The sequence below is a fragment of the Anopheles bellator genome, chromosome 2, assembly GCF_943735745.2.
Source record: "Anopheles bellator chromosome 2, idAnoBellAS_SP24_06.2, whole genome shotgun sequence".
NCBI classification, from domain to species: domain Eukaryota; kingdom Metazoa; phylum Arthropoda; class Insecta; order Diptera; family Culicidae; genus Anopheles; species Anopheles bellator.
The window spans coordinates 32,911,078-32,938,206 of NC_071286.1; the positions used below are offsets into that span (position 1 = coordinate 32,911,078).

A 27,129-nucleotide genomic window follows, 5' to 3' on the forward strand; every position below is an offset into this window, starting at 1 on the left:
AATCCATAAAAGCATCGTGCTGGTCACTGGTGCAAGCGGGGGCGCGGGATGGACGAGAGAGCTGGGAGCAGCGAAAGTGTTACCGCGTTAGATGCGTTCCGCGTATCAGGCGCAAATAAAAAATAGAACTAAAACAAGTCGCTCGGCGCTCGGCGAACGGCTGGCACGAAAATAACACGGTGCACCGGGGGCAACAGGGCAGCAAGTCGTAGGCAATGGAGGGCCGGAATCGCAGCTGGAAGTCGGGCGCCTTTTCCCTTCTTATCATGCTCTTGCACCCATCCGCCGGATTCGCTCAGCGCTAGACCCGTTTCATGCGGTGGTTTGCAGTCCACCAACTTATCGTCAGTCTTCTAGGCTCTGTTTTCGGGCGAATCCTTTGGACATTATTGTACACATCCCCGCAACCCTTTTCCGGCTCTTCCGTTCTTACCCCGCTATCCATGGTGTCAGGTTAGTACACCGATTTGGGGACTGATTTACATGCATGGTGTACGGCACACGACGGAACCGTGTTTATCTTTTCGCAGCCACCGCATGTGTTGGTGAAATTGTGTCATACCAAGAGGCGGCCATCCGATCCACCCATGAGCCAACGGGGAAAAATCTTCACCTGTAATTTCTTTTGCCCTTATCCCTGTATTTAACAATTTTTTCCTCCTTTATCTAATGAAACGAATATTTGGGAACTTGTGACTTGATTATTTTGGAGGCACAATACCATGGTTTGCTTTGAGACGTTTCCGGTTTCTTCTTTTCCGGCCCATCCCATAATTGATCCCATAATTGGATGTTGTCGCTCACGAAAACTAAAACAAATAATTTAAAGAATTGTTCCAACATTCTTCTGGCAGTATACCGTCGGTAACACGCAATTCTAAAACGGCTCGGCGCTGCACTTCCAGACATTCCGTAACATCACGTCACTCGCCAGTGCATGACGCCAAGCACGTTATTAATAGAAGGCCTACGAAATCAGTGGCGCCTTCTCTGGACGTCGCTCGTACACGGCGCACACGCATCCGAAGGCAACACCTAGCCCGCACACATCGGTAGAAAGAATGAAATGTGTAAAGAAATTAAAAAGTGTACAAAAAATCGGCCCGAGCTGAGTCGAACCCATGCGCGGGGTTCTCGATAAAACATGGCCGCAGCGGAGACGGTGCCTTGACGCTGGACGTGCGAGAGCGAGAAGCACGATGACAACAGAAACCGCAGCGGTGCGGGAACACGCGAAGCTCACCTCGGGTTCGACCGTGCAGGGCAAAACAAAAGCACAACCCTCGGGTTGGACGGAACGCTGCGGAGCGAGCGGACTCATTCTGCCAGGAAAAGTCGAAGAGCGAGCACGGTTGAGCGAAATCCGCGTGAAGTTGAGTCAGGGGTGTAGCCTACTCGGGAAGCGCTGAGACGGGACGAATGTTTCCACTAGCGAGTGTACAGTGAGCGAATTGGATGTGCAGTGAAATACACCGAAACTGAATATTGTGACTTGAAACTTTTAAATCTAAATTAACGAGTGTAAAAGTCGGAGCCACTACAACCCTGCACAGCAAACTGAAACGGTGCGAGAGAGCGGGACCACAGCGCCAGCGTGCGGTGAAAGAGTGAACTACTAACGCTTCGAGTTTTCTACAGCGAGGGAAAGAGAGAGTGGTTAAACCCGACGCCCGAGTGAGCGAGCGAGGATCAAATTTGAAGATGGCGAATAGTGAAAACCGAACAACCGTGCCAACAGTTTTAATGATTTTCGGCGTGTGGTTATAAGAAGCTCATGCGGTAATTGACTATTTTCGGTTGAGAAAAGCTTCAGTAATCGATAAAGTACAAAATGTCTCTAGAAAGTTGCGTGGAACAAGCAGAAAGCGTGCGTTTTTTGCGGCACCCCGAAGATGTCGGCCTTCTCGGCCACCCGAACGTGAAGGCAACTGGCCCCGAAGCAGTGCCGATAGCCGACGACGGTGGCCCGACCACCGCACCGGCGATAGCAGCGCCGCCAGAAACCACCACCAGTGATGGCGGCGCTAGTGATGTACCGTTGAACGATCTGGACCCCAACCGTGCAGTTGCAGCCGTTCAAACGGAGAGCGAACGGTTGGCAGCCCCGAATAACAGCGGCAACGTGCGCAATAAAGGCAACAACAATGGCAACACCAACGTTGGTGCGACCGGCACCATCAAGCGTAAGAGACGCCGCGGAAAATCGAAGCGTGGAAAATCGTGCCCGACCCAGCCGTACAGCAGGACTACCCAATGGAAGTACCACAGCGGCAACTTCAAACGGCGCCAGGAGTACCTGCTGGCGACTGCGCGACGCAATACGCCGTTCCTGCAGTCGGATCAGCCCCCGCTAGTGCCATACAACACTAATCGCTTCCTGATGGAAGATCACATGCCGCAAGTGCTAACGCCCTCAGGTAGAACGCGCGATTCAAGTTTGTCGATAGATTCAGAAGAAAATTATTTTTACTCACTACCAGAGGACGAAGAGGATTTCCTCACCAAGGATTTCGCGGTCGTGTACGAAAAGGAGCGTTGCGAGCAGCTCGAAAACCTGAGCCATCCGGAGCTCATACAGGAGTACATAAAGTTGCTTCTCGATCACGAGCAGGTAACGCGGCGCCTCAACGCACTAAGTGCCAGTAGTTCCGCTTCCGCCAAGAACACAGCGAACAACAGTAGTGGTGGTAGAGGCGATGAGCCAATGGCTGGCGAGGCGGCTGATGCAGACCGGGATAATGACAACGGGTGCAGCAGTGGTGGCATTTCCAAAGAAAAACGTTTAGAGGAACGCGTTCGAGAGCTGACGGTAGAGAACTTCGGTAAGTTAACCCGCGGTGCGCAGTGTGCACTAGATCAGTGTATGGTAAAAAAGTCAATTTTCAATCTTTTAAAATGGTCGATAGGTTTGGCATGTTTCTTTGCTGTTGGTTTCACAATAACAGTTGACTACAAGTCTACAACGAATCATTTCGACGTTTTTTTTCATTTCTTCAGAACTACGTCGGCAACTGGAGCACACCAACCGCATGGTGCTTTCTGCCAAATCATCACCTCGCTACGGAGCACCCACATCATCAGCATTCCTAGGCTTAGACCAGCGGATGGATGGCGTTGGAGGAGAAAATCGACGTAATGATGGCAGCACCAGCGAAGACAGTGAATCAGACAGTTCCAGTACGAACACCAACAGTGGAAAAAGCAAAAGTAGTAGCAGTAGCTCCAGTAGTAGTAGCAGTGCCAGTAGCATGAGCGACGCAGAAGCCGACGAACCTATGGCTGCTGCAGAACCGTCTTCCGGCGATGCGCCGTACGGTCACATGAACGGGAGGGTACATCATTCACCACTGCCTTCGCCTCGGTTGGAGGCAGATTCACCGATGGCAAATGGGGCTGATCTTAGCGAAGACGACAACGCAGATTTGCCGCTTTCCCCGCGACCACCGTTAGCTGTGGAATGATAAGCGATGAGGGCCACAAGTATGCTTTTAAAGACGATGGCAGAATATGTTTGCGTTTGAATGTCCTACTACTATTCATATCAGTTTAGGTTGACGGATTTTGGATGATCGAATTATGACATGTTTCTATCTGCATCGTGTGAACGTGTTATTATCAAAGAACCTATCGGTCAACATTACCAAAAAGAAGATAGAAAGAAAAATTCTCAATATTTGAGAGTGATGGGCGCGCTGCTGCGGTTTTCGAGAATCATACGGGCATACGAGAAAGGCGGTTTGAATTGTAACTGAGTTTGAAAGATGTGGTTCCTCATCTCTTGCTTTTATTATAAATTAATCGTTAACATTTTTATCGTTTCGTGCAAGTGAGAATAGGCATGTTAACGAAGCAGAAACATGAAAAAGAGAACGGATTGAGCAGCAGAAAGGATTGATTTTTTGTTAAACAAAATTTGTTTCTACTTTAGCTCTTTAAGTATTAAGATCGAGGAATACGTTTGAGAAAATAAACAACACCTAAACCGGATCAAAACTGAATTAATAAGGTACTGGTACCGCGGTACTGTACTCTGGCAAAAAGTTGTGGGAAAGGAAATTTGCAAACTTAAAAAGAAAAATTAAAATCCACATAAAAATAGCAAAACTCCTTTTATGTAAAATCAACAAAAACTATGCAAAGTCTTCTGGGCGAACTGCCAGAGAAGAGATGAAAGGCAAAGAAGATCGAATATTTGCTAACGGCACTAGAACGGGAAGGATATTATACACATAATTGCAAGAATATGTAGCGTATAACGATATACCTTATACAAACATATACAAGGAAAAAAACCAAGGCGACAATGCAAATGGTATGTGATTTCTCTTTTCTCTACAACAAAAAACGTAAAATGTAGCACACAAAACGGACATAAACATTGTTGGAACAATACAATCTTTCAACCAAGTCACTTTTATTGACCGCAAACGAATGCGGTAACATAGGTGAAATGTGATGAATGTGATTCGATAATAAACTAAGCATACGGACGGATGTTGGTTTCGCGAAGATGGTGATAAAACGACTAATACCACAATTGGCATTAATTGACAAGTTCTATTATGCACACCACGCAAAAAGTGGTGTGTTGGCAAATTTTGAAATTTTACGTTTAACGTTTTCAGTTTCAACAAAAAAGAAAACATACACCTGGCCCCTTTGCATGGCGTAAGAGAAGTTTAGAAGCTGTTAGTACATATTGGTTTGATAGACAAGGACACGGTAAATATAATGGAAAAAGAACATATTTAACAGAAGAGGTGAATGCGATGAGATATCAATATTTCATTGCTGTTACCGTTATTATACAAGTGTAACATTTGGCACAAACTAAAAATAAAATCAATAGTTCAGACAACCATCGAACTGGTGGCGAACCTGGAAATCCGCATGCGAAGGCATTCCGTGACCAACAAATTTCTAAACATGTGAATGTGTACAATGAATTTGGTGGCCACCGATGATCCTTTCGCTATGTTTATCGCATCCAAAAGTAGGAAGATCGTAGGATCGTATCCAGTGATATCACAAGTCGCCATGCAATTTTTAAGATGAAGAGTTAAAAGGCAATGGTGGAAATGGTCTGCTCGATTGAAACACATTTGCTGTAAGTGTACGATGCTTGCTGCAAGTAATACAAAATAAACAGAAGAAATACTATAATTTTGTTTTTTCATTACTGTCTTCTACATACATTTAGTCCAAGAGAATCAACGTCATTTGTTCATACGAAGTGGTAGAAGGTTCTTAAAAACGCATATACTTATACATGTTAGTTTTGTGAAACCGAGTTCAATGGAAATCAATCATTCTGGCAAATTCCTGTTCATGTTTTACATCCACCTTGGTTGGCCCTTGACTTTGGTACAGGTGCGGATGGGTTTTCTCCTTTGTAGAACTCCTTCAGCAGCTCCATCGCTTCCTCGCCTCGAACATTTCCGCGGATCGGAATGCTAGAATTTAACAAGGTCCACACGTCCACTACAGTCGATCCACCGAACCGATCATTGCGACAGCCGTAAATGATCTCCCGTACACCAAGATTGATCAACGCCGCTGCGCACATAATGCATGGTTCCACGGTCACTACTACGGTGATGGCTGAGAAGATACTTTCGGGCGGTTCTATAGCGTACTGCCGAGCGTATTCCAGTGTCTGATCGATGCAAATGAACTCCACGTGGCGGGTAGCATTCTTACTTTCGTTTACTAAATTACATCCACGGGCAATGATTTCTCCGCTACTATTGCTGCCATCGTAAACGAAAACACACCCTACCGGAACTTCGTTGAGATCGTTTGCCGCCCGTGCTTGTTGCAGCGCGTCTTCCATGAAGCGTTCCATTGCTTGCTCTTAAACTTACTAAATGACTTGCCAAACAGGCAAAGCGAGTGAAATGATACACAGGAATGGTCGATTAAATGCCGCGCGGCACGAGATATGGCATAATGCCGTGTTCGTCTAGCCAATGTTTGGCTTTTTCGTTCCAGTTCGTGTTGTTGAGGCTCCGCGGACTTGGGTGGGGCATACAGAGTGTGCGAATGGTTGGATCAAATTGATTTTGTTTAATGAGAGCCTTTACTCGATCCTCCGTGTAGCGCCCGACGGATATGATAATTTTGGGTTGGAGTAATCGGAGTGCGATTACCAGATGCTGTTCGCTGATCGATTGAACTTCACGCTTTGCTGGGCCCTTAAAATAAGAAACAAAGACCGAATGTTTATGGTACCAAAACAAGAATAATTGTTATCGTACTTTCAATTCACTCGGTGTAATATTCCGTCCCGATTTGTGGAAGAAAGCCAAGGGGCAAAGATTGTGCACGAAACATGAGTTGAAGAAGTTTTCCGGCGATCCACACAACTCCTCGTACAGGCCCCACCAGCGTTTTCCGCTCTGCTCTTCTCGAGTGCATGAAAGTCCTTCAACTGGGCGTACAGAAAGTTCGTCTGACGGTTTCAGTACAGTGCCCTTTAGTCCCATCCAATCGCGGACGGCCGGAATGTATCCGAACGGAACCTGCGAATGCAAAATACGAAGTTAAAATTGAATCACAATTTTACGTGGAAGCAGAGTCAAGCAGTTTTCACCCCGGTTTGGCACATGCCCCATGGGCCGGGATTCATGCCGATGAACAAAACCGGCTTTGGACCGTCGAGAAATCGGTGCAAGTACGCGGAATGAATTTTTTCAGCATAAGCAATCGGATCGTAGCAGGCGGCTACATCGGCAGGAAGAGAAACCTTTCGCAAGTCCGCCGAAAGCTCCAGTTCGATGCGATACAATTGTTGCCAGAACGGAAGTGTGCCAAAACCATCGGTTGCTGTAACAACTACTTCGCTCGGATGTGCCTTAACGGTAACGTCCGCCGGATGTCCGATCAGCTTGGGTTTCGGTGTGTTGGCGAAGCGCGACAATGTAAATTCACCGGCAGTACTCGGCGGTGGCCGATCATCTAGCCTTAACTTTTTGCGTAACATGTTTTTGCTCACACGGCTACTTACGCGCTGTAGTTTTCTTAGTTCTACAAATTCACAGTTGAATGCAACACCCGAAAATCATTCGAAAATCGCAATTTTACCGCCCCGCCGGAAACGTTTTTGACAGCACACGGCGTAGTTTTTTCCCGAATGGCAAAATCGTTTGACAGCTGATGTTAAATGGTCAACAATATGAGTTTCAATTGTTTGTTTAATCAATGATATTCCAAAATCCACATTCCCCATCAAGGCTTATTATTGTAAATCATCCTTATTTCTGGCAGCGAACGAAAATGTGCCCCATACAAAAACAACGACCAGACCGTGTCAAATTAAATTCTTGCACGGGAACGAAAACAATTCAAACTCCAATGTGGAACACATTGCAACGCCTTTCCGAATGGAAAATGCAATTTCCCCATGTCTTGCCTATTTTTCAAATCAAATGAATGAATCCGACAGGAGCTAAAAAACGACTTTTTTATTAATTGATTGTTTGCAAGCGGCGCGTAAATAAACTACATTGCATTATGACGAACATAAAGAACAACGAACAATGTTCCGTACGAGTGATCAACGCTTAATGCCAATAAAAGAGTGTTATTCGGTCTTCGCCAAGTGCTCTTCAAATGTGATTATCCGTGCTTCGGACGGTTGCTTTTCCTTCAGCCAGGGTCTTTCCCACACAGATATCTTGTACTGCTGGCCGGATTCGTCATTCTTGAACGAAATGTGATAAGTGAACTTCACTCCGGCAACGACCTGTTTGGTCACACTGTGCACTTTATACGACCGTCCTGAGTGTCCGTCGGTTGTGGCAAGCGCGGCCTCGATGCGCTCGGCATGCTCAGGATTCTGAAGGTCTTCGTCGGCAGTAACAGCACCACAAAGAACAGGTTTTTGAGTTTCGGCCATAATATTCGATTGAGATTCTGAAAGAAGAATTCGTTTGGAGTTATTGATCTTGGAGCGATCCTTGGGTGTGATCATAGTGACTCACCGCTTTGTTGTAGAAATATGTTGGACCCGTTTCGTTGCCTGTTCCTAGAACACTGGAACAAAGAATCCGATCTCGGGGATTGTAAATAAAAACAACTCACTGCGTTGACAGTTGCGCGATGAAATGTTATATTAAAAATCATAGAATATGGATCAAAAACGCCGTTGATAATGAGTAAAATATTTTTGTTTCTTTTAGGTACTTCATCGGACTAAAACAATTTTTCCCTTATTTTATAATGATAATTTCACATTTATAAGCGCTCAATTCTAACTTTTCATTGCTGAACGATTAATTCGAGTTCACGTTGAATAGTTACCATGGATACGGTAGTTTCAAACAAGGTGAAGTACTTTTTCCCATTTTAACACCTAATTTACTTGCAGCGCTGTTTTGATCGAAAATGTTTTCTCAAAACATGATCATTCGCGATGGCGAGTACACCAAAACAATCTACACGATGGTGAGTCTCCTCATGTGCCAGAGATGGTTTGGAAGCAGATAAATAATGAGTAAACTTCCAGATAAAAGAGGAACGCTTTGTGGAGGCAATAAACACCCTAAACGGCATACCAGAATCGTCCACCACTCGGGCCGGATTGTCCTTGCTCGGGCATTGCTACTATACCACTCAGGATTTTATAGAGGCAGCCAATTGCTACGAGCATTTGATGAGCCTCGTGCCGGATGTACAGGAGTACCGCCTGTACTACGCTCAATCCCTGTTTCAAGCCGGCCTGTTCGAGGAGGCACAAAAGATAATTGCTACCGGGTTGGACTCTCCGGAATTGAAAGAGAAGGTATTACAGCTGCAGTCCGCCATTGCGTATGGCAACGAGGACTACACAACCGCTCAGTCGTTGCTGTTGCAACGTCAGGACGGAAATGGCCAGGAATCGTTTACTAAGAATGATGAAGGTTGCCTGCTGTACCAAGCGAACATGTTTGAGGATGCACTGCAACGGTACGTCTCAGCATTGCAGGCGGGTGGGTTTAATCCCCATGTGGCTTATAATGCCGCCTTGTGTCACTACCGGCGCAAGGAGAACTCGCAAGCGTTGAATTTTATCGCCGAAATTGTCGAACGTGGCATTCGCAACCACCCGGAACTGGGAGTCGGAGCTCAGGCAGAAACGGAGGGAGGTGCTCGAAGTGTTGGAAATCCTCCTGCTTTAGCTGCATCCGGCTTAGCGCAAGCATTCAACCTCAAGGCGGCCATCGAGTATCAGGAAGGGAACGGTAAATACTAAATCTGTTTGCTCTTGGAACATATGAGAATATTTTCTATTTCTTTACAGTCGAAGGTGCTCGTGAGGCGTTGACCGATTTGCCGCCGCGATCGGAACCGGAACTTGACCCTGTAACGTTGCACAACATGGGCCTGACGGATCCGGTTGGCGGAGGAGCCGGACTGCGTCGATTGGCGTTCTTGCTAGAACTTGGTCCACCGACATGCCCACCGGAAACGTTTGCCAATTTGTTATTGCTATGTTGCAAGCACGAAATGTACGATACCGCAGCGGACATACTGGCGGAACACACACATTTGACATACAAATATCTTTCGCCATATTTGTACGACCTACTGGATGCGCTGATTACGGCACAATCGACACCGGAAGAAGCGGAGCAAAAGCTTGGTACGCTGGCCAACAGTATCGGTGGAAGATTACGGTCCCTAGCTGCCAAAGTACAGGAATGCCGGTCGGCAACTGACCAGAACGCACTCCGTATGGCGCTACGGGAGTATGAGGACGCACTCGAAAGTTACCTCCCAGTTGCGATGGCACGATCCTGGATTCCCTGGCGAATGGATGATTTCCAAGGCGCGGAGCGTGAGTTCCGCGCTAGCGCCGAATTCTGCTCGGAAACACCCTCCTGGCGATTACATGCTGCCCACGTGTTGTTCATGCGAGGCGACCGATACAAAGAGGCAGCAGCCTTTTATGAACCGATCGTACGGCAGAATTATGACGACATTCTCTCGATTCCGGCATCCGTGTTGGCGAACCTGTGTGTTGCGTACATTATGACATCACAGAACGAGGAGGCGGAAGAACTGATGCGTAAAGTGGAACGTGCGGAGGAGCGTAAGGGGAACACGACTGGCCAGTGTTTACATCTGTGCATCGTGAACCTAGTCATAGGAACGCTATACTGCGCGAAAAACAACTACGAGTTCGGTCTTTCACGTATCGCTCATGCTCTCGACGGTGGGTCTGGCGCAAGGCTGTGCGCCGACACTTGGATTCACGTAAAACGGTGCGTGCTGGGATTACTAACCGGTATTGCCAAACAAACGATAGTGCTTCCGTCAATAGCGCTACAGGAAACACTGAACTTCCTGCGGGCCTGTGAGGCCTACGGGATGACCATTCCGGCCGTGTTGACGGGACCACTTGAGGATTCGGTCGATCATTCGCCTACCATCGGGTTGGAATCGAGAAAGCTGCGAGCACTGCTTTTGAAGCTGATGGAGTATAAGTAATGTTTCGATATTCGTTTACCTTCAAAATAACTTAATCAAAAAATGCCTCAACATTGAGCTTAAACCTTAAAGAAGCACAAGAATGGCCGATTTGTTGAGTGTTCGTTTTCATTTATTATTTTTACACTATATCGCCTAAAAGAAGGTACATATAAAAATAAGATATATAAATGATGAATAAAAAGAGATTTTTGCTTAAAAGGCCGCAAAATCTACCATAGTACCTTTAACGATGTCGAAACGCGGGCATGCAAGAGCAACAAGAGAAATATAAAAATTGTAAAAAAGTGAACGTCAGCAAACGCCACTAAGCGACCGCACCATGTCTTTACTCAATAACTGCCGAAGATGCCATTTCGCTCACACCGCACGAGTTGTCCCCGCGATAGATACGGTAGTAGCCCTGTTCACCCCACTTCGGTCCCCAGGAGTTCTTAATGATCCAATATGGAAGAGTTTTGTTGAACATCGGATACTCCTTGATGCCGTACCCTACCAGCAGGACACCGTGGTCGATCTGTTTGTGATTGCACAGCAGATGCCAGGGATGTGATATACCGCCGCGATAGAACTGCATCGCGTTCGCGTTTAGTCCGATTGAGATCGGTCCGTTTTCGATGAGGTACTGCGCGATGAATGTTTCGTTCTTCGGCATATCGACCGCACCCTTGACGCGAACGTGACTGAGTGTTTTGTTGTACTGGCAAGTTTTCTGCGCCTTGGCATGGTAGGGATAGTCACTCTCTAGCTCCAAACCGCCTATCTTTTCGATAGCCCTAAGGAGTAAAATAAGGCATTGTCATGTCCATGTGGTGCACTCTATCTGATGACTGCAAAAACTTACTTGAAAGCATCGTCCATGTAACCACCCTGGCACCCGTTGTCCACTTTGTCGCAATCGATCAGCTCCTGTTCCGAGTATGATTCCAGCTTTTTCGTTTTAATCTGGTGCAAACCTTCGATGTTTGCGATCGCACTAAATGCCCAGCACGAGCCACAGCTGCCCTGATCCTTCACATTAGTTACGGCACCGCGGTCACGCCAATCAAACGATTCCGGTAAATTTACCTCATTCGCAAGCTTTGCGATGGGATTGCGAATGTGGTTGCTGTGTTCGTGTTTCGGCATGATCAAGCCGGTGTGCGCGCGGTACTCGGCCGTGGTCATGTCGGCAAACTTTGTTACACCGTACTTGCCAGTTCCTCGTTCGTGTTTGTTCAGTTGCTCTATCTTAAACAGATTGTTTCGGAAGATGTTGAAACGCATCTCGTGCTCAAGCGAACTGGCGTACTGGCGCATGTGTCGCACTTTAAACTTCTCAAACTGGCGCCGAACGTGCTCGTTGTCGTCGATCTTTAGTGATCGAACCGAACGCTTCACCGTATCCTGCGGCTGGTGTTGTTGACGATCCGGTTGCTCCGTGTCGTCATCGCCGGTACACTTAAAGTTGTACTTCCGCTGATCCTGCCATTCCAACCAGACGCGCTCCCAGATGGATATTTTGCATACAATTTCGGGCTCGCTCTTCACGCGGAACGTGTACTTGTACAATGCGCCAGCCACCTGTTGCGTAGAGCCTGCTAATATTTCAAAATCACTGGAAAAACGAGTCAAGGATCAATGGTGAGTTAGTAAACACGAACACGCTTATCACTGATCACAGTCCAAATTACCTGTAGGTTTTCGACCTTTCGACGTTGTACGAGACCAATCCGGCTTTGATACGCTCGACGTGCGATTTGTCCTTTAGTTCTTCGGCCGTTAGCTCGTTCGAACTTCCCGTCTTCTTGGCGTGACGCCGCTTGCGTTCATGTTTTCGCTGATGCTTCTTTTTAGTCGGACACGCCACGGTATATTGATACGCGTCGGTTGGATTTTCCTTCTCGAGCCAAGGGCGCTCCCACGACGACAGTTTGCAAACTTTCTTGCCTTGATCATCATCGAATTCGACAGCGTATTTGTACAGTCTTCCGGACACAGTCTGCACGGTTCCGCTAACAATCCGTACTTTACTATCGGTCAGAAAAGGATTGTTTTACTTAGTATGTGCGCATTGCGATGGGCTTAAAACTATCCAACCAGAACTCTACACGCTTTTCTAGGGAATTATTGTGTAAATACAGAATTTCTTGAATTGACAAAACAATTATTGTTTTTTATCGTCCCACAATAACACTGTAAGAATATAAATCCAGAGTAAAATGTCGAAAAAGCTACCCCATCACCCTATTTTGGACGCTGGAGTACTTTCTGTTCTAACCATGGATCGGTCGATATGTTCGAAACCTTCTTACATCCAATCCAGAGTACATCTTCGCCATCTCTGGTATTCATACTTTTTCACTAACAGACTATATGAAATATTTTTCATATGTTTAACCTCTAATCTACACCATTTTTGATTTTTTTACAATCATCGAGCAAGTTCTGAAAAGGCCGAGTAAATCACCTTCAATATGTAACACCCTGCAATGTGCAGAATCGAAAAGCGATTATGCTAGCTGAACCGTTAGTTTTATTTTTTCTGCTTTAATTTGCATACAACTCGTAATGTGTGCGTAAATATAAGAACGTAGACACATGTTGTATTCATCACCACAAAAAGAACTCACACATGAACAAGGTTAAATGCTACCCTTACACTCATGTTAGTTGAATTTCATATGACGTTGGGGTCTTAAGCAGGTCGAGTAATTCGGTAATCCAAGCAAAGCATGCTAAGATCGTGATTAGTGCGATCCTATGCGCGAACTGTACTTACGATCCATGAGATCCGCCGTTCGACACTAAAATTTTGTCCACGCGCTGCACATGTTCCGTATCGTCCAGTTCATCCTGGCCGAACGAACGGATTCCACCAGCTGACCGACGACGTCGTGACTTTCCTTCTGTGCCGCAGCTGGACGAATACATGTAGGCTTGTTCCGGATTTGACTGTGCTAACCAAATACGCTCCACCGACGTTAGCTCACAGGTGTTGCCATTGAGCACGACATTGTATATGTACTTCATACCCGCTACAACTTGTTGTGAGGCATTGATCACCTTGAAATCTCTGTTGGGGGAACAATTGGAGTCCATTATTTCTATTTCTGGAGGTGATGTTTTGCTCGGGTCTACAAGCCGTTACCTATCCCGACTTAATCCGTGGAACGAAAGAATGCTGTTGATACGATTCTGATGTTCGGTGTCGCTTAAATCCTGCGTACTTAACGACGAAGGGCAACCAGCGCAAGTTTCACGCTTTGTCTTCTTTGTGCCTGATGGACAGCTAAACGTTGCCTTGAAGGCTTCCTCGGGTGCTTTTTCCTTCAACCAGGGCTTCTCCCAGACGGTCAGTTTGCAGACACGCTTTTCTTCGTCGTCGGGAAACGTTAGCATATAGGTGTATGATTTGCCCGCCACGAGCTGCTGAGAAGCACTGACAATCTTAAGTTTCCGGTCGTTACCGCTGCCATCGGCTAGCTGGGCCATTTTCTGTAGACCAGTGCGGATGCGTGCCTGATGCTCCTCCTTGCCGTACTCTTCGGGTGTTAACTCTTGGGTTCCACCGGTTTTCGGCACTTTGTTCAGTTTTTTCGGTGCTACATCGCGCCTATGCCGATGTTCTCCGTCCTGGTGACAGTTGAAATTGTATTCCGGAGCACGATCGGAAGATGGCAACGGTGTGAAGATTTTCACATTGCACTTGCTGTACGCAACCTGGTCGCTGTCCGTAAGTTCGATGATGTATCGGTAAATGGTACCTGCCACGAGTTGGACGGTTCCGGAGCGAATTGCGAAATTGCTATCGAAGATGATGAACGTATTCAGAAAGATGCACAACGTTAACCGAGAAAAAGTACACTAAATGAGATTTGTTCAGCCAACGCAGCCGCTATAAGCTTACCTATGCTTGCCATTCTCATAGCCGACCAGTCCAAGACGAATGCGTTCGCTGTGTTCCGGTTCGGTTACGTTGACCGGAGTTTCGCCCCCAAGCATTCCACCTATAGATTTATGCTGTTTTTGACATTTGGATTTGGTTAGTTTTACCTGTTTGCTGTCGTCATTTTTGGTGTTAGAAACATGTACCTGTAAGTAAGAGATAATGTTACTAAGGATTTCCAAGCCTTCCACACTTTCGCGGCATATTCTGGAGATAGTATGTGGTCCAAAAGGAAAAGGACCACAATCGGCGAATAAATGTTCGCTCTTTCCATCCTGCAATCTAATGTCCCCATTACCTCTAGGGTACACTCTTTCGTAGTATCCGGCATCAGTAGCGACCGGCAGGACTCAGTGTTCTTGCTCTCCTCTTCCGCGCACCGTGAGTTGGCGGTTAGCACGTCAAGCACGTATGTTGCACGTGTTTTGTCGTGATTCTGAGAGATCTTCCGTGCGGTTAAAACTTCGAGCAGCATCCGCTGGTACGGATCCGTATCCATCTGATCTAACCGGTCGATAGCTTCCATTGCGATCGCTTTCATTGTTGACTCGATTGTGGGGTCGTCGAGGTTAACTAGCGTCTTATCCTCTTCTGCGACACTCCGTTTTCCTCGGTAGTAACCATAGTACGGATTTCGAGGATAGTAGCCATAGTGATTGCCACCCCATCCGTAGTGGCGCCTATTATAGCTTCCGTAGAAACCGTCTGATTGATCGTACGATGATGAGTAGCTACGCTTGTCCCGTTTTAGTCCATCATCTTCGTTCAATCGCTTGGTAAGCTCTTCCTTCGTAAGTTTCACCTCTCCAGCATCCTCATAACTATCGCCAAACATCATGGCAACGCCTTCAATCTTTGGTGCTTGGTTGGGGCTATTATGATCAGATAAGAGACCACTCTGGCCAGTAACTTGTTCACCCGTCTTTGAATCCGACGAAACTTTATCACCGTTTTGATTGTCGGTAACCGCAATTTTGAGAGAATTTCCTGGCATCGTTTCATGCACATCGATTGGCACGTCATCCGGTGCTGCGTTCCGGTTAGCACTCAAGGGATCGATGTCATTTGCAATTCCTTTTACCGGTGGTTGGTTCACTGGAACACCTTCGTTTGCTTCCTCCACCATCGTGTCTCGTTTTTCTCTGTAGTGGTGGCCAGAGTGTCCACCAGAGTAGCTTCCATAGTGGGCCCCAGAATAAGCGCCAGACTGACGCTTCACCCGCTGCAATCCGTGGTCCTCGTTAAGCACTTGGGTAAGTTGCTCTTTGGTTAGAATATCGTGCTGATCGTTGTCATCCTCGTCATCGTCCGCCACGAAGGTTGTCGTCAGCGATGGATCAACCTTGGCTGGATACATATTCGCTTCCTGGGGCGGGATGCGATGCTGTGCAAATACTTGCGGTTGTACTCTCTGGTGTTGTTGCAGATCTTCGTCGCTTTCTGACGAAGATTGCGCTTTGTGCACCCCTGTTTGATCAACGGTGTGGGGCGTTGACGATGGAATGCGACTTGGCGACGTGTGACTATTGTCTCGTACAACAAATGCGGCCGTATCGACGTTCGAATCACCTCCGTTGGTTGTGCGATAATAGCTATCAATACTAGCTCGTACCTTCTGCAACAGCGAATCGAAAACGGGTCTATACTTGAGCTGCACATCGCGCCCCCCACCGTTGACGACCACTTCGTCCAGGGCTTTTTGAATTTCTTGGTGCGTACGGAACACTTCGTCGAAGGTGGACTGAATAAGTTGATCCAAAGGCTGTATGGTAGAGGTCCCGGTGGTACTAGGAGTCTCCGTCGTCACGGTACCCTCTCGAACGAGTGAAACTCTCTTCGGTACGATCATTTCCTCAACCACTTCCTCTCGCACTGGGTCAACGTTAGTGTTTTCTTGGTGTGAGACGCTGGCTACCTTCTTCTGTGGGGCAGCGAAGCCGAACAGTTCGTCGATACTTGCTTTGGCCGCTTCACTTAAGCCTTCTTCCTCGGTGGTAGATGATACGATCGCCGCACCGGTTGAAGTGCTCTCGCTGATCGTAGTAGACACTTCCTGTTCGGTCGTAGGTGAGTACGTCGACGAAGGAATTACCGGTTCTTTGTCTACAATAATCTGTTTCTCCATGTCTTCCACACGTTGTGGTGTAAGTTCCTGAGATTGGCGAACATTTGCGTCGAACGCTGGATTAATCTGCGTTACTGGTTGAATGGTTGCATCACTTTCCGAAGCATTCGTAGTGCAGTTGGTGTACTCGAGCGCGCGATGCTTTCCGCCGTAAACTGTCGTAATCCACGGCTTCTCTAGTATTACCATCCGGCAGTAATGCCGTTCGCCGGCTTCATCCGTAGCGATGGCAACCAGTTCGTAACGAACACCTGCCACTACCTCGCGAGTGGCTGAAAGGACTTCGACGAAGGTGTACCCACGGGGCAGGAAGCTGATAGCCATGTAGGACAGGCCGCGCAAGGTGGGTCGTAACTGTTCCTTGGCTCCGACCGCGTCGACGTGAATGGCTACAATGTCGCCTTCACTGCTTCCGTTGATCGTCGATGGAGCATCCTAGGCGAGCGGAAGGGAGAAATGTTTCATCCATTGATCGTGCGGATCGATCGTCTACGATTCTACCAGCCGGTACAGGTTTGATGATCTGAGTCCGCTCTCACCAGAAGGTTAGCTTTTGTCCGCCCGTTCCGGCGGTCTGCCGCTTAAACGGGTGATGTATTTTGATTATTCCGTGCAACAAGGAAAACTAGTTGTGGTTAGAGCGGTAGTAAATAGGAGAGATGCGCGGTGGTTAGGCCGATGATTCATAGCGAAAGATGTTCGAGTCCATGGAGGCCGGATGAGTGTAGGTACCGATGAATTGAGGAAGAGGAGAGCCAAACTACTGAGATGCCGTGTTACGATTGCCTGAGGCTGTAATAATAGATTCCCTTTTGCATGTTACAATTGCAGCAGAAGATGAGTAACCCAACGATAGTGCCTCCAGTGGGCGGATGTTCGAATAGTTCCCATGCAGTAAACAGTGAATAACGACACAACAGCATCCGCACACGATACTCGGAGGTTCACGATTCGAGCAGGACAAAAACAAAAGGTAATTTTGAACGCGCTTCATGCGATTTACAATTTTGTTGGCGCTTCACTTACGGCTTGCTCTTTGACGAGCTCATGCTCCAATCGCAACCCGGAGGTCAACAAGTTCTACAACGAGTAGAAAAAATCGGAACAGGTTAAACCAGCACAACAAATGCTATTAAATCGGACACATTGATGAATGCGGCGACGCTAGTTTTTTTGGCCGCGAATGGATGAACAGACGATAGGACGGAGATACGCCACACAAATGGTAGACGGTTGTGTAACCCCGCTCCAGGTATCTTAAGCCGATCGAAAGGATAGAGAAGATTTAGTGCGCCGAAGTAGTCGGATAATGAAGGCAGGCGATCTATTTCAGACGCTGCAAAAATGTTCCATTGCAGACAAAGTCCTCTGAATGTATAATAAACTAAGATGCGCCATAAAACTGTACGAAGTTGTCATAGTAGAGGCCTTATGAGTCGGTTGTCAATGCTGAGACAAAACATAATTACAATTTACAATCAAGGGATTGATTTTATAGCAAAACTAGTGTGGCCCACAGAGCATCATCAATGGTATCAATGGAATGGTTAGAATAAAACAGAAACTAGGCCATTTCCACGTCGCTGTTTTGATGTGGCGTATGTCGCTGCTTTGCTCTGAAACGCGCTCGCTGCGCTGTTTTTGTCCATCAACTCCCAACAGCATTATCACCAATTCGCTATCATCATTCATCAAACATCGTCCGCTATTTGTACGCTAGTGTGGTGGATGAATGAGGCTTGGCAAGTGCTAGTACCGGAAATGTCTTCAATACTAGTGCTACACTTTTTGCATCCACTTGTAGTATTTGCAGTGTTTCGCTATTGAGGCCCCTATCCGCCAAAGCAATGCCCGAAACAGGTTCCAAACGTTGTCCTGTAAATGTCGAAACGGTCCAAACGTCGAAACGAATTTAAAAAACATGGATCGTGGGTGGGTTACTTTAAAACGGTTTGCATCAATTGACTCGTAAGTACCGTGACGGCACAAACGGTCCAATCGATACCACGCCATTTCTCCGGATGATGCTAATTGGCAAAGAGGCGTTTATCGGACCACGAATGCACAAAGAACCCGCCAATCATACTGTCCCGCGAACGAAGATGACATGAAAGGCTCAGACCGTTAAATTCGAGGAGTAAACGTCCAAAAATACCCACTTCTTTGTGGATGGCTCATTGTCAGGAGAAAATATCTGATGGTAGAGCTCTTTATGTGAATGGTTTATTTTAGAAAGGCAAACAATTAGGCACTAGAAAGAAAATCCTACAGCTGAACGACGAATGGAGCCACCATCAATGCGGAAGGCAACAGTAATAACTTAATTCCTGTATTATGCAGAACGGGCGTGTGGTTCTACTACTTTACGTCACTAATCCGAGGGAGGACACAGAGGAACTGGTCTAACCGGTTGTGGGAAAAGCGTAAGGTAAGAAAATTTCAATAGCAACTAGACTTTTTATGATTTTTAAAATTAGAAAATTTTAAACTCTGATGGAACAGCAAAGGCCGAAGGAGAGTAAAATTCAATACGGCAAACAGTTCACTGTCTTACTTTAAGTTATTTGCCTACAATGTCTTTACATACGTTGTGTTTCATACTTTGAACACATAAAAGGATAAAAGCTGTATCGGTGGCCGAGCGAGGGGTGGCCTCGTTCAAACTGCCTTGAGAGACAGTGAAATTCGATCGCATTCAGCAAACTGTACAGTTCCATGGTGCTGGTGCTATGGCGATAAGGCCACATTCGCTCCAGGCACCGAGCTGAGAGAGGTAAGATTCGTAACTCGGTTGTTTCCCCTTTATTCGCCTACCCTCCCGGTCCTTGACCACGGTACCGTAGTCGGCTTGATCATGAATTGATCAGCATAAGGCAATGTTTACATAACGCTAACGTGTTCCCGGAGAGCCTGTGCCAGCCGCAGTTGGCCCATCGAACCTCCTCTTACGGGCTCCCCCCCGAACGTTGATTGCGATGCGCAAAAATCAAACGCCGTATGCCGTGGGCGAGCGTCACACGATCCTCCGTGTTGGTCAATGGTACTCCGTTTCGGAAACAAAGAGATAGGCGATCTGCTGTTTTCGGTGAGGTCACTACTTTGCCTGCGTTAAGAATTCGTTCTGCCATCAGTTGAACTCAGAACGGGGAGCAACGTAAGGAAAGTTCACGAAAGCATGACGGATGTAGTAACAGTAACAGTAACAGTAACGAAAAACTTAACCTAATCATACCTGATGGGTGTACTCATCAGCCGTTGGTGATTCCTTCGCATCGTCGTCGGCGACGGCAGCGGTTCCGGGATCCGATGGCTCTTCCGAGTATACTTCCTTCACCAACACCGCTACCGAAAGAACTAACAGCAGCAACAGCAGCTGTGGACGAGTTCTTCCCATCCTTCCACCAACTTTTTCCTTTGTTTTGAGGCTCTTTTTATTGTGCAACTCTGGCTTATATTGCAACCAGCATTCGTTCCCAATGCACTTCACCTAATGCACTTCCAACCAATGAGGAACAGCAAACGATGGCAATTCTCGCTTCCGCGAAATATCGCGACCACCACGCTCAATTTACTACTGCGCAACCACGTACACTCGCGAGGAACAATTCACGGCAAATAAAATTATAAACAAACTGAATGAACAGCGAAAAGGGAAATAATATGAAAAGGACGCAAAACAATCGCAGTGACAGCGGTTTGACGTTTCGTGTATTGCAAAACGCTACAAAGAAACGCTTCGCTCGTGAAACGCTCGCTATGCCGAAGTGGCGCAAAATTTGAAATTTAAAATGTTCGTTTTCGCAGCCAAAGATTTTCTTAACAACTCTACAGGCTTCAGTTGATGACGTTATTGATTTTTATTCATTTTATTCTCAACAGTTGCTAAGTTGAAACGGATCAGTGGAAAGTATTTCAATGCGCTGGAAGTTCCTGAAAGAAAAATGTTTCTCCACGCATTTAGTGAAAGAATGTAACGTAAGAAGTTCATTCGCTTCGTTGTTGATGGATGTCTGACAAAATAATGTTCAAAACACTTCCATTTTATTATTCAAATTGCAGTCAATAACAAATGATGGAAGATTTGGTTGGAGTTAGTCAACTGTATATTTTAGACGAATCTACCACCTTTTAATGCACGCGTCTGCTGTCTGTCTGTGTGATGGTGCGACTGCAACTAACGATTAGGTCGGCGGCATGGTTGACAAACAAAAAAAGGATGTGGCATGATGGCGCAAAATGTGCATATTGTGCAGATGATCATCAGCGCGTGTATGGCCAGATCGAAAGAAAATCGAGATTTCCTTAGCATACAAGAGTCCGTCGCAAAATGAGCTCTCTTCGTTGCGCTGCTCTCGGCAGTGACAGTGACATTGATGGATAGTATGTGAAAAGACGAGTTGGCAGAGAATGTTTGGATAAATTTGGTTAATTATCACGAATTAAGCTCGTTGATGGAGATTTCGTATGTGCGGTACGCTGGATTCGCGATGATTTATGGGGAACAACACGCATTAAGGGTAATATAATCTTTTTTTAATCTTAGAAGAACGGACTGGGCCATATTTATTCATTTCATCTTGTAGTTGAAGTTGCAATCTTCCATTTAAAAAGTACTTTTGTTTTAGTTAGGAAATGCATGAAAAATTAAATAAGATGACGCTCTACAAAGAGCAATATTATTCGTACTATTCTTTTTGCAGCAAACACTTTTCGCCTGTCTGGGCCACAGATTAGAACAATGGTGACTGAATGTAAACTGACACTTGGCATTGATTGAACGATGATTTTTGGGTTCGCTACCCATGGAATCAAAGAACAATTATCGCACTATTCCGTTAGTGTCTGATTGAGGTTTTAAGACAGCTATGAAAGCAATCACTGCTTTTCACGAGACTACACCACGACTCTCAAAATGCAGCTCGTTTCATTTTCGCATCTTGATTGACCAATGGGACTGACAGAGCGGATAGGTTGGTACACGGTTAGCAAATAAATTCGTAGGTTTCGCTGAAGCGTACTCAATATGGACACCCTTTTTCGCAGCTTCATCCTTTGTTAGAACCGTGGATGCGCACAACGGAAAGTGTTGGTTTCATTCATAGTATCACATTTTGGCAGGGCAAGGCAGGGCAAGGATGGTGAAAATTGATAAAAGCATCACCCCAAGTGATTGATAGCGAACTCACTTGGGCGTGTAACTCTATCGGGTAAAGTCTTGTTTGATATTAAAAAAAGGCTGCTCCATGCCATTCCAAGATCCATTGATTGCTACGCATTGAAAGCCACTGGCAAAATTTACGGATTTGAAACAACTTTTCCTTATGTTGTATGTGTTCGATTTTTCAACATGATTATGTTAATTTTCTCCTTCCAACCATGCACTGGTTTATTTTTCTGCTTTTTGCGCTTTCTAATATTAAAGCACAAAACTAGTAACTGTACTTGGAAAGCAAATTTATCGGGCTCGATGTACACCATCCACCAAGCGAGATCGCACAGAAGGAGCCGATGACGTCATTCGGCTCCCCCGTGGTCAATAATATTGCAAAAGGGATACAAGTTATGTTATCGCCCAAGCAAAAAGGAGCACTGTTCCGAGGGCTGTCCAGGGATGTCAGAATGTGGGAATATTTTTCCCCAACAAAAATGAACTGGTAATATTGAGTGAAAGTTGCCTGTGGCTCACCGTCACATCATACTGGCCTTAGACACTTCAAAGCAAGTAACGCGTGGTCTGCTTTGAAGGATGACACTATGCATCGTGGTACGGCCGAGTTGTAAATGGCTTACAGCTATGAAACCATTGAGCAAACAAATATGCTGTAAGCCATGTTTCGAATATTGCTTTTGAGTTGTACTTGTCCTACCTTTCATAGATTCGCGATATGTGTGTAATTTAAGCTATTCATCATTTTCGACCCATCCAGATTAGAGTTTGTATATAAGAAAATGATTATAGTGATAATACATTTGATGCAATTTATTCGTCTTTTGAGCTTTAAAATATTCTACCACATATTTTTAAAATATGAAAAAACAATAAAGTAAATGAAACAACTGTTGGCAACTGGAAAGATGCGTCATAGACAGAATTAGTCGATAGGCAAACTGAGGTACAAAACAATCTAATGAATATGGGTTCGTCTGTTGTAAAACAACGATAATTTGAAGCAAGGCGATCAGAACAGAGCGCGTGGGACACGCCAGCTCGCGTCGTGTCGCTCGGATCCCGGCACCGCGCGATTCGTCGCAGTTTCGGCTTCGGCGTTCGGGCATAAACACACTTGATGCGCTCTGCCCGTCGAAAGCGCGGTTCAGTTTGATTGCAAACGCCCAACCGTTCGGTCGGAAGTCTCAGTTCGGTTCGTGGCACGTGTGTTCTGCCGTTGGTCCCCGTTGGTGTTCTTCGAACGATCGCCAAATATTTCGCGCGCTTCAGGGTTTAAAAATTAACCCAATAGTCGGTTGCCGGTGCGTGGGTCTCGGCGCCAATGGAAGCCGGTTCTGCCCGTGGTGACGTGGTGGTGCTGGTGCTTTAAGCTAAGGCCAAAGATCAAGTGCTCCCACGATGGGAACCGCCAATCGACCGTCAGCATACTTTTCGGCCAATTGTGCCGTGTTCTGCTCATCATCTGTCGCATTCTGGCCGGTCAACGGCCAGCACATGGCGCGTTGCCCGCGGCAAGCCGGATTCGCGCATCTGAAGTAACGAGTGTTTATTTTCTCAAACGAAACGGCGAAGAAAACTCCTCTATGCAACATTAAAACAGGCAGTCCGGCAGATAGTGCGAACCCGAACGCGATCTTGGCCGCGAATTGTTTAGATAATCAGTCGGAGGTGAGTTGAGGGTTTTCTTTTTCTCCGCTCCAAGAGTTTTCCGATTCCAACATTCGTTAGCCAGCCGCTAGGAGCGCGATGTTTTTTTTTGCGACTATAAATTGAGTGAGCGTGTAGTGAGTGTTTAAAAAGTTTAAAGTAATACGTGAAAATCTGCTGACCAACACGTACGGGTACGATTTGTTTGTGGAGCGTGGAAAAAAGTGCCGTTTCCTGCCGGCTACCTTGCAGGCGAAGTGCCATCGAAGAACTACGGACTGTTTCAACTAACGGCACCGGCGTTAAGGTAGGTCTTCTTCGCCGCACTCCGACACGCAGTGATCCGATCGGTGTGGTGTACATAAGTTATGAGTTACAGAGATGGACATCTAACCTTCGTGAATCGAGGAAATTAAATCTTATCAAGAAAAAAGAAATCAGCCAGAATGTATCTAATTGATATCACCGCCAAAATCTCAAGTGACACCCGTCCCGGGCGGGGCATCCCTCCGCAGTAGTTGAAAGCAGCCCAATTGCGAACGGGCGAATGAATATTTATTGGAAACGATAATGGCGTGCCGGTTGCCGCTGCCGGATCGGAACGCACGTTTGCGAAATAGACGATTTATTTTTACGATCCGTGCGGCAATGGGCCCCGAAACTAGCCCTTTTCCCCGTGAACGTTTCTATTTTCCTCCACCCCGTCAAATGGGCAAAGACTGGGCTGCATCCGTCCGAAGGTACCCAAGACTCCCATTTGTGCATAATTTATGGTATGCTAATACCGGCTGGATCGTGAGTTTCTAATCGGTCTTTCCGTTCTTGCGACATCGGTGCGAAGCGGTACGATTTAAGTCCTGGGATCGGAAGGATCCGTAAAGTGTTGTTCCGAAAGTAGTTTTCACACTAGTTCCACCGGGACCACTATTTCCGGGCAGTCCGAGGGACGCTCTCGTTTCCACCGGGACCCACTTGAACTATGTGCGTGACGGAAGTTTTCACTACGAACCTACAGAAACACGTCAGGAAGCGCCAGCACGCTATTGGCTGGCGATCGAAATTAAGAGACACCATTTGCTCGACTAAAAATCGAATTCAAATAGCTTGACTTTACCGCTTGAATTAGTCAAAGGTCATACCGCCCCCAAGAATGTCGCTTCGAAGTGAGCCACAATCGCGGTGCCGGTAAATGAACTGCAGCGCACCTTCTCGGAACCACGTTGGATGCATTAATGCGCTAATTAAATATTAGCAAATTTTCCCTTTTAGCCCTCCGGCAAACAGTGCACCGGTGCTGCCGGAACGGAACGATGTCGCCGCGGCCGCCGCCCGACCTGCCCACCGTCTGCACACCGTCACAAATCTCTAATAATCGTTCGACTCGACGGAATCAGGGTCGTCAGAGGCGCGCGGGGCGCAAATGATTGCGTAGACCCCCCCGCCCGTTTGCCGCGGTCTGTTGCGCCGCGTTGGTGGACAGTTGGTTCGGTTTTCGGTCCAATACTTCTTTATTGGCGCGCCGCATGGCCGTTTCCGTTCGCTCGGCAATGTCACCGGTCCGGGCCGTGTTTCTTGGGAAGGTGGCATTTTAGGTATTCATTCGCTCGAAACCCGAAACCCATTCGGTGACCAATCGACGAAAACGACGTCCGCCCAAATATTCACCTCACGTAGAAACGGAATCAGGTTGAGGTGCAGTGTCACCCGTCCGTGCCCTTAGAGCTCTCGTTCGTTCTGTGCTTCTTGTCTTCATTTGTCGCCTTCTCTGCCGTCGCTAGTCGTGAGCCGCTGAAGGAAACAAAAATCCGACCATCCCTTGGCGGAGTGCATAGAACGCGATCCCAGAGACGACCCAGGGCGAGATGATGGTTTATGATCGATGCATAACGCGCTGCGATCTTCCCAACCCCCTACGGGGGGCAGGCTCCGGTCAGTTCCGGTAAACGGGCGAAGATAAACAAAACCCAGCGGCCGTTTGAGGTGTTAGGTGTTTGGTCAATTTTTTGTTTCCTTCGTTTTACGACACACGTTTCACGTTTCATTGCCACGGCCGACTGCTGGACGGCCGTCAGCACGGGGTGGCCCACACGATGTGCCCGACTTGCTTGACGTAAGCCATCGCCGGCCATTATCGTTGGGCCGTTAAACGAAAAGTAAGAAAACCATAAGGCCGGACCGAAGAGCAACCGAAAGCCCTCTCGGCGGAAAAGCCGGCGAACGCTAGGCCGGCCGGACACTATCGACGGATGCCAAGGACCCGGGGCCCGCAGCGTATTACGTTTCGCGTGCATTTCACAAACGATTGAAGCGATGGAATTTGCCCACAGATCCCGAGCATCCAGTTCAACTCCGACCCTAACGGTCAACGTGGTAAAAAGTGCCTGCATCAAGGATCTGGTCTAACTTTCAAGGCAAGGATAAAAGTTGACGATCTATCAAGGTCCGGCATAGTAATGGTGATGATTTCCGAGCTTTATGTGTGTGTCGAAAACGCGGAACTACTAGCGGCCGACATCACGGTACACGCAATAAAGTTGGAAACTTGTATTTTCCCACGGAGTTTTCCACTTTTCAACGCGAGCCACGTGGCGAGCCTGCCGGTGTGCAACCAGTGGGTCCGAATTGGTGCGCGACCAGCGGCAACAGGATCAAGCGTCCTCAGTTTCCCATCTTCCGGTCGGCCCGAGGCGAACTAATCAAAAAGTCAAGACGTGATGGGTACGGGCGCGATGCCACAGCCCACATGCCACCCAAAATTCATGTTTTTCCAATTCGTTTAACATCCGAGCCGGGCTTGGCTACCAGCAGCATCGGACGCTCCGGACGCTCGTCTTGGCTGACCATGGCTGAGAAAATGTTGATACAGCTTCGTTTCATCATCGCGGACGGTGGCGCCGACCAGGCCCTGCTCATAATTTGTTCCAAATTTTTGATTTAACGAACAGTCAATGGACGTGGCGTCGAGTGTGAATATTGTATGGCGCATAATTTAATGTGCCCGGACGATGGGCGGACTTGTTTTTTTTCCCGCAGAGCCTCGAAGGTGGTTGAACGCACGCGGAGAGATGCACCGCGAAATTCCGGGACCGGGTAATCGGATAGCCCTGGGCGCGTCGGGTTGCCCGTCAGAAAGTGGTGCATCGCAGCGAAACAAGCAACGCAGACCCCCGCGGATTCATAACACGCGCCCGAGCATAGCGCACCGGCGAACCGTGCGAGATTTCCGTTCGTCTCTTTTTATTATCAACGCCCTCAGCCCCATGTTGGGGCCCCGTGTTTGGCTGCTGAGAGGGTGTTTAGTGAAGGGGCGACGGAAAAATTAAATGGTCCTTCTGTTGCCTGTCTCGTGCTGTCGGGTGGCGCGCTTCTTGCGTTGCTTTGAAGTAGCTCGAGCGAATCGTGAGCGATGGTGTGACACTCGAACGGACACGCAAACAGCGCGGAATATTGCAAAGTCACAGAAGGGACGCTCAATCCGACGCCCTTTCAAAGCGCCAGTTTGGTGTTACTAAAGAGCACAACATCTTTGAGTGAGATCCATCTGAAGATGTTATGGCTGCGGTCAATCACCAATGTTCTTTGGAGAAGGTGTGAAAATGGGATTTGAACTGAAGCAAAGATTTTTGAGAAATAATTAGATTAAAATTCAATCCAAATTCATAAACTACTTAAAAGGCAGCTATGATTTTAATTCGTACAAACGGTTGATTTTGGTCCTCATAACACATGGGCTGAAAAGTACCGGACCTAACACATAGACGGTGGTAGTCGTATTGAATACATCGCTTT

At 47.0% G+C, this 27,129-nt stretch overlaps 5 protein-coding genes across 6 annotated transcripts; 2 read left to right on the top strand and 3 right to left on the bottom strand.

Moving 5' to 3' along the window:
* The first annotated feature begins 1,340 nt into the window (after window positions 1-1,340).
* Window positions 1,341-5,146, top strand: LOC131211479 (uncharacterized). Of its 2 annotated transcripts, XM_058204962.1 has the most exons (3): window positions 1,341-2,417; window positions 2,481-2,822; window positions 2,998-5,146. In XM_058204962.1, exons 1-3 carry the CDS (start codon window positions 1,832-1,834, stop codon window positions 3,459-3,461), a joined length of 1,392 nt encoding a protein of 463 aa, XP_058060945.1. In that variant the 5' UTR covers window positions 1,341-1,831; the 3' UTR covers window positions 3,462-5,146. The 2 variants fall into 2 exon arrangements, with proteins under 2 accessions (XP_058060945.1, XP_058060944.1); XM_058204961.1 differs by having other exon boundaries at window positions 1,341-2,822.
* LOC131208500 (tRNA-specific adenosine deaminase 2) lies at window positions 4,963-5,845 on the bottom strand. Its single transcript, XM_058201274.1, has one exon. It carries the CDS (start codon window positions 5,843-5,845, stop codon window positions 5,327-5,329), a length of 519 nt encoding a protein of 172 aa, XP_058057257.1. The 3' UTR covers window positions 4,963-5,326.
* A 73-nt stretch (window positions 5,846-5,918) lies between these two features.
* Window positions 5,919-7,086, bottom strand: LOC131211481 (single-strand selective monofunctional uracil DNA glycosylase). The gene is made up of 3 exons (XM_058204963.1): window positions 6,593-7,086; window positions 6,258-6,521; window positions 5,919-6,194 (listed from the first exon to the last, which is right to left on the bottom strand). Exons 1-3 carry the CDS (start codon window positions 6,980-6,982, stop codon window positions 5,919-5,921), a joined length of 930 nt encoding a protein of 309 aa, XP_058060946.1. The 5' UTR covers window positions 6,983-7,086.
* Window positions 7,087-8,385: 1,299 nt separating this feature from the next.
* LOC131210876 (tetratricopeptide repeat protein 30 homolog) lies at window positions 8,386-10,470 on the top strand. Its single transcript, XM_058204186.1, has 3 exons — window positions 8,386-8,445; window positions 8,507-9,221; window positions 9,281-10,470. The coding sequence occupies exons 1-3, from the start codon at window positions 8,386-8,388 to the stop codon at window positions 10,468-10,470; spliced, it is 1,965 nt and encodes a 654-aa protein (XP_058060169.1).
* Window positions 10,471-10,566: 96 nt separating this feature from the next.
* Window positions 10,567-20,096, bottom strand: LOC131211959 (uncharacterized). The gene is made up of 9 exons (XM_058205656.1): window positions 19,756-20,096; window positions 17,550-17,603; window positions 14,697-16,958; window positions 14,360-14,544; window positions 13,601-14,257; window positions 13,232-13,525; window positions 12,144-12,482; window positions 11,315-12,067; window positions 10,567-11,246 (listed from the first exon to the last, which is right to left on the bottom strand). The coding sequence occupies exons 1-9, from the start codon at window positions 19,915-19,917 to the stop codon at window positions 10,799-10,801; spliced, it is 5,154 nt and encodes a 1,717-aa protein (XP_058061639.1). The 5' UTR covers window positions 19,918-20,096; the 3' UTR covers window positions 10,567-10,798.
* Between the last annotated feature and the right edge of the window lie 7,033 nt (window positions 20,097-27,129).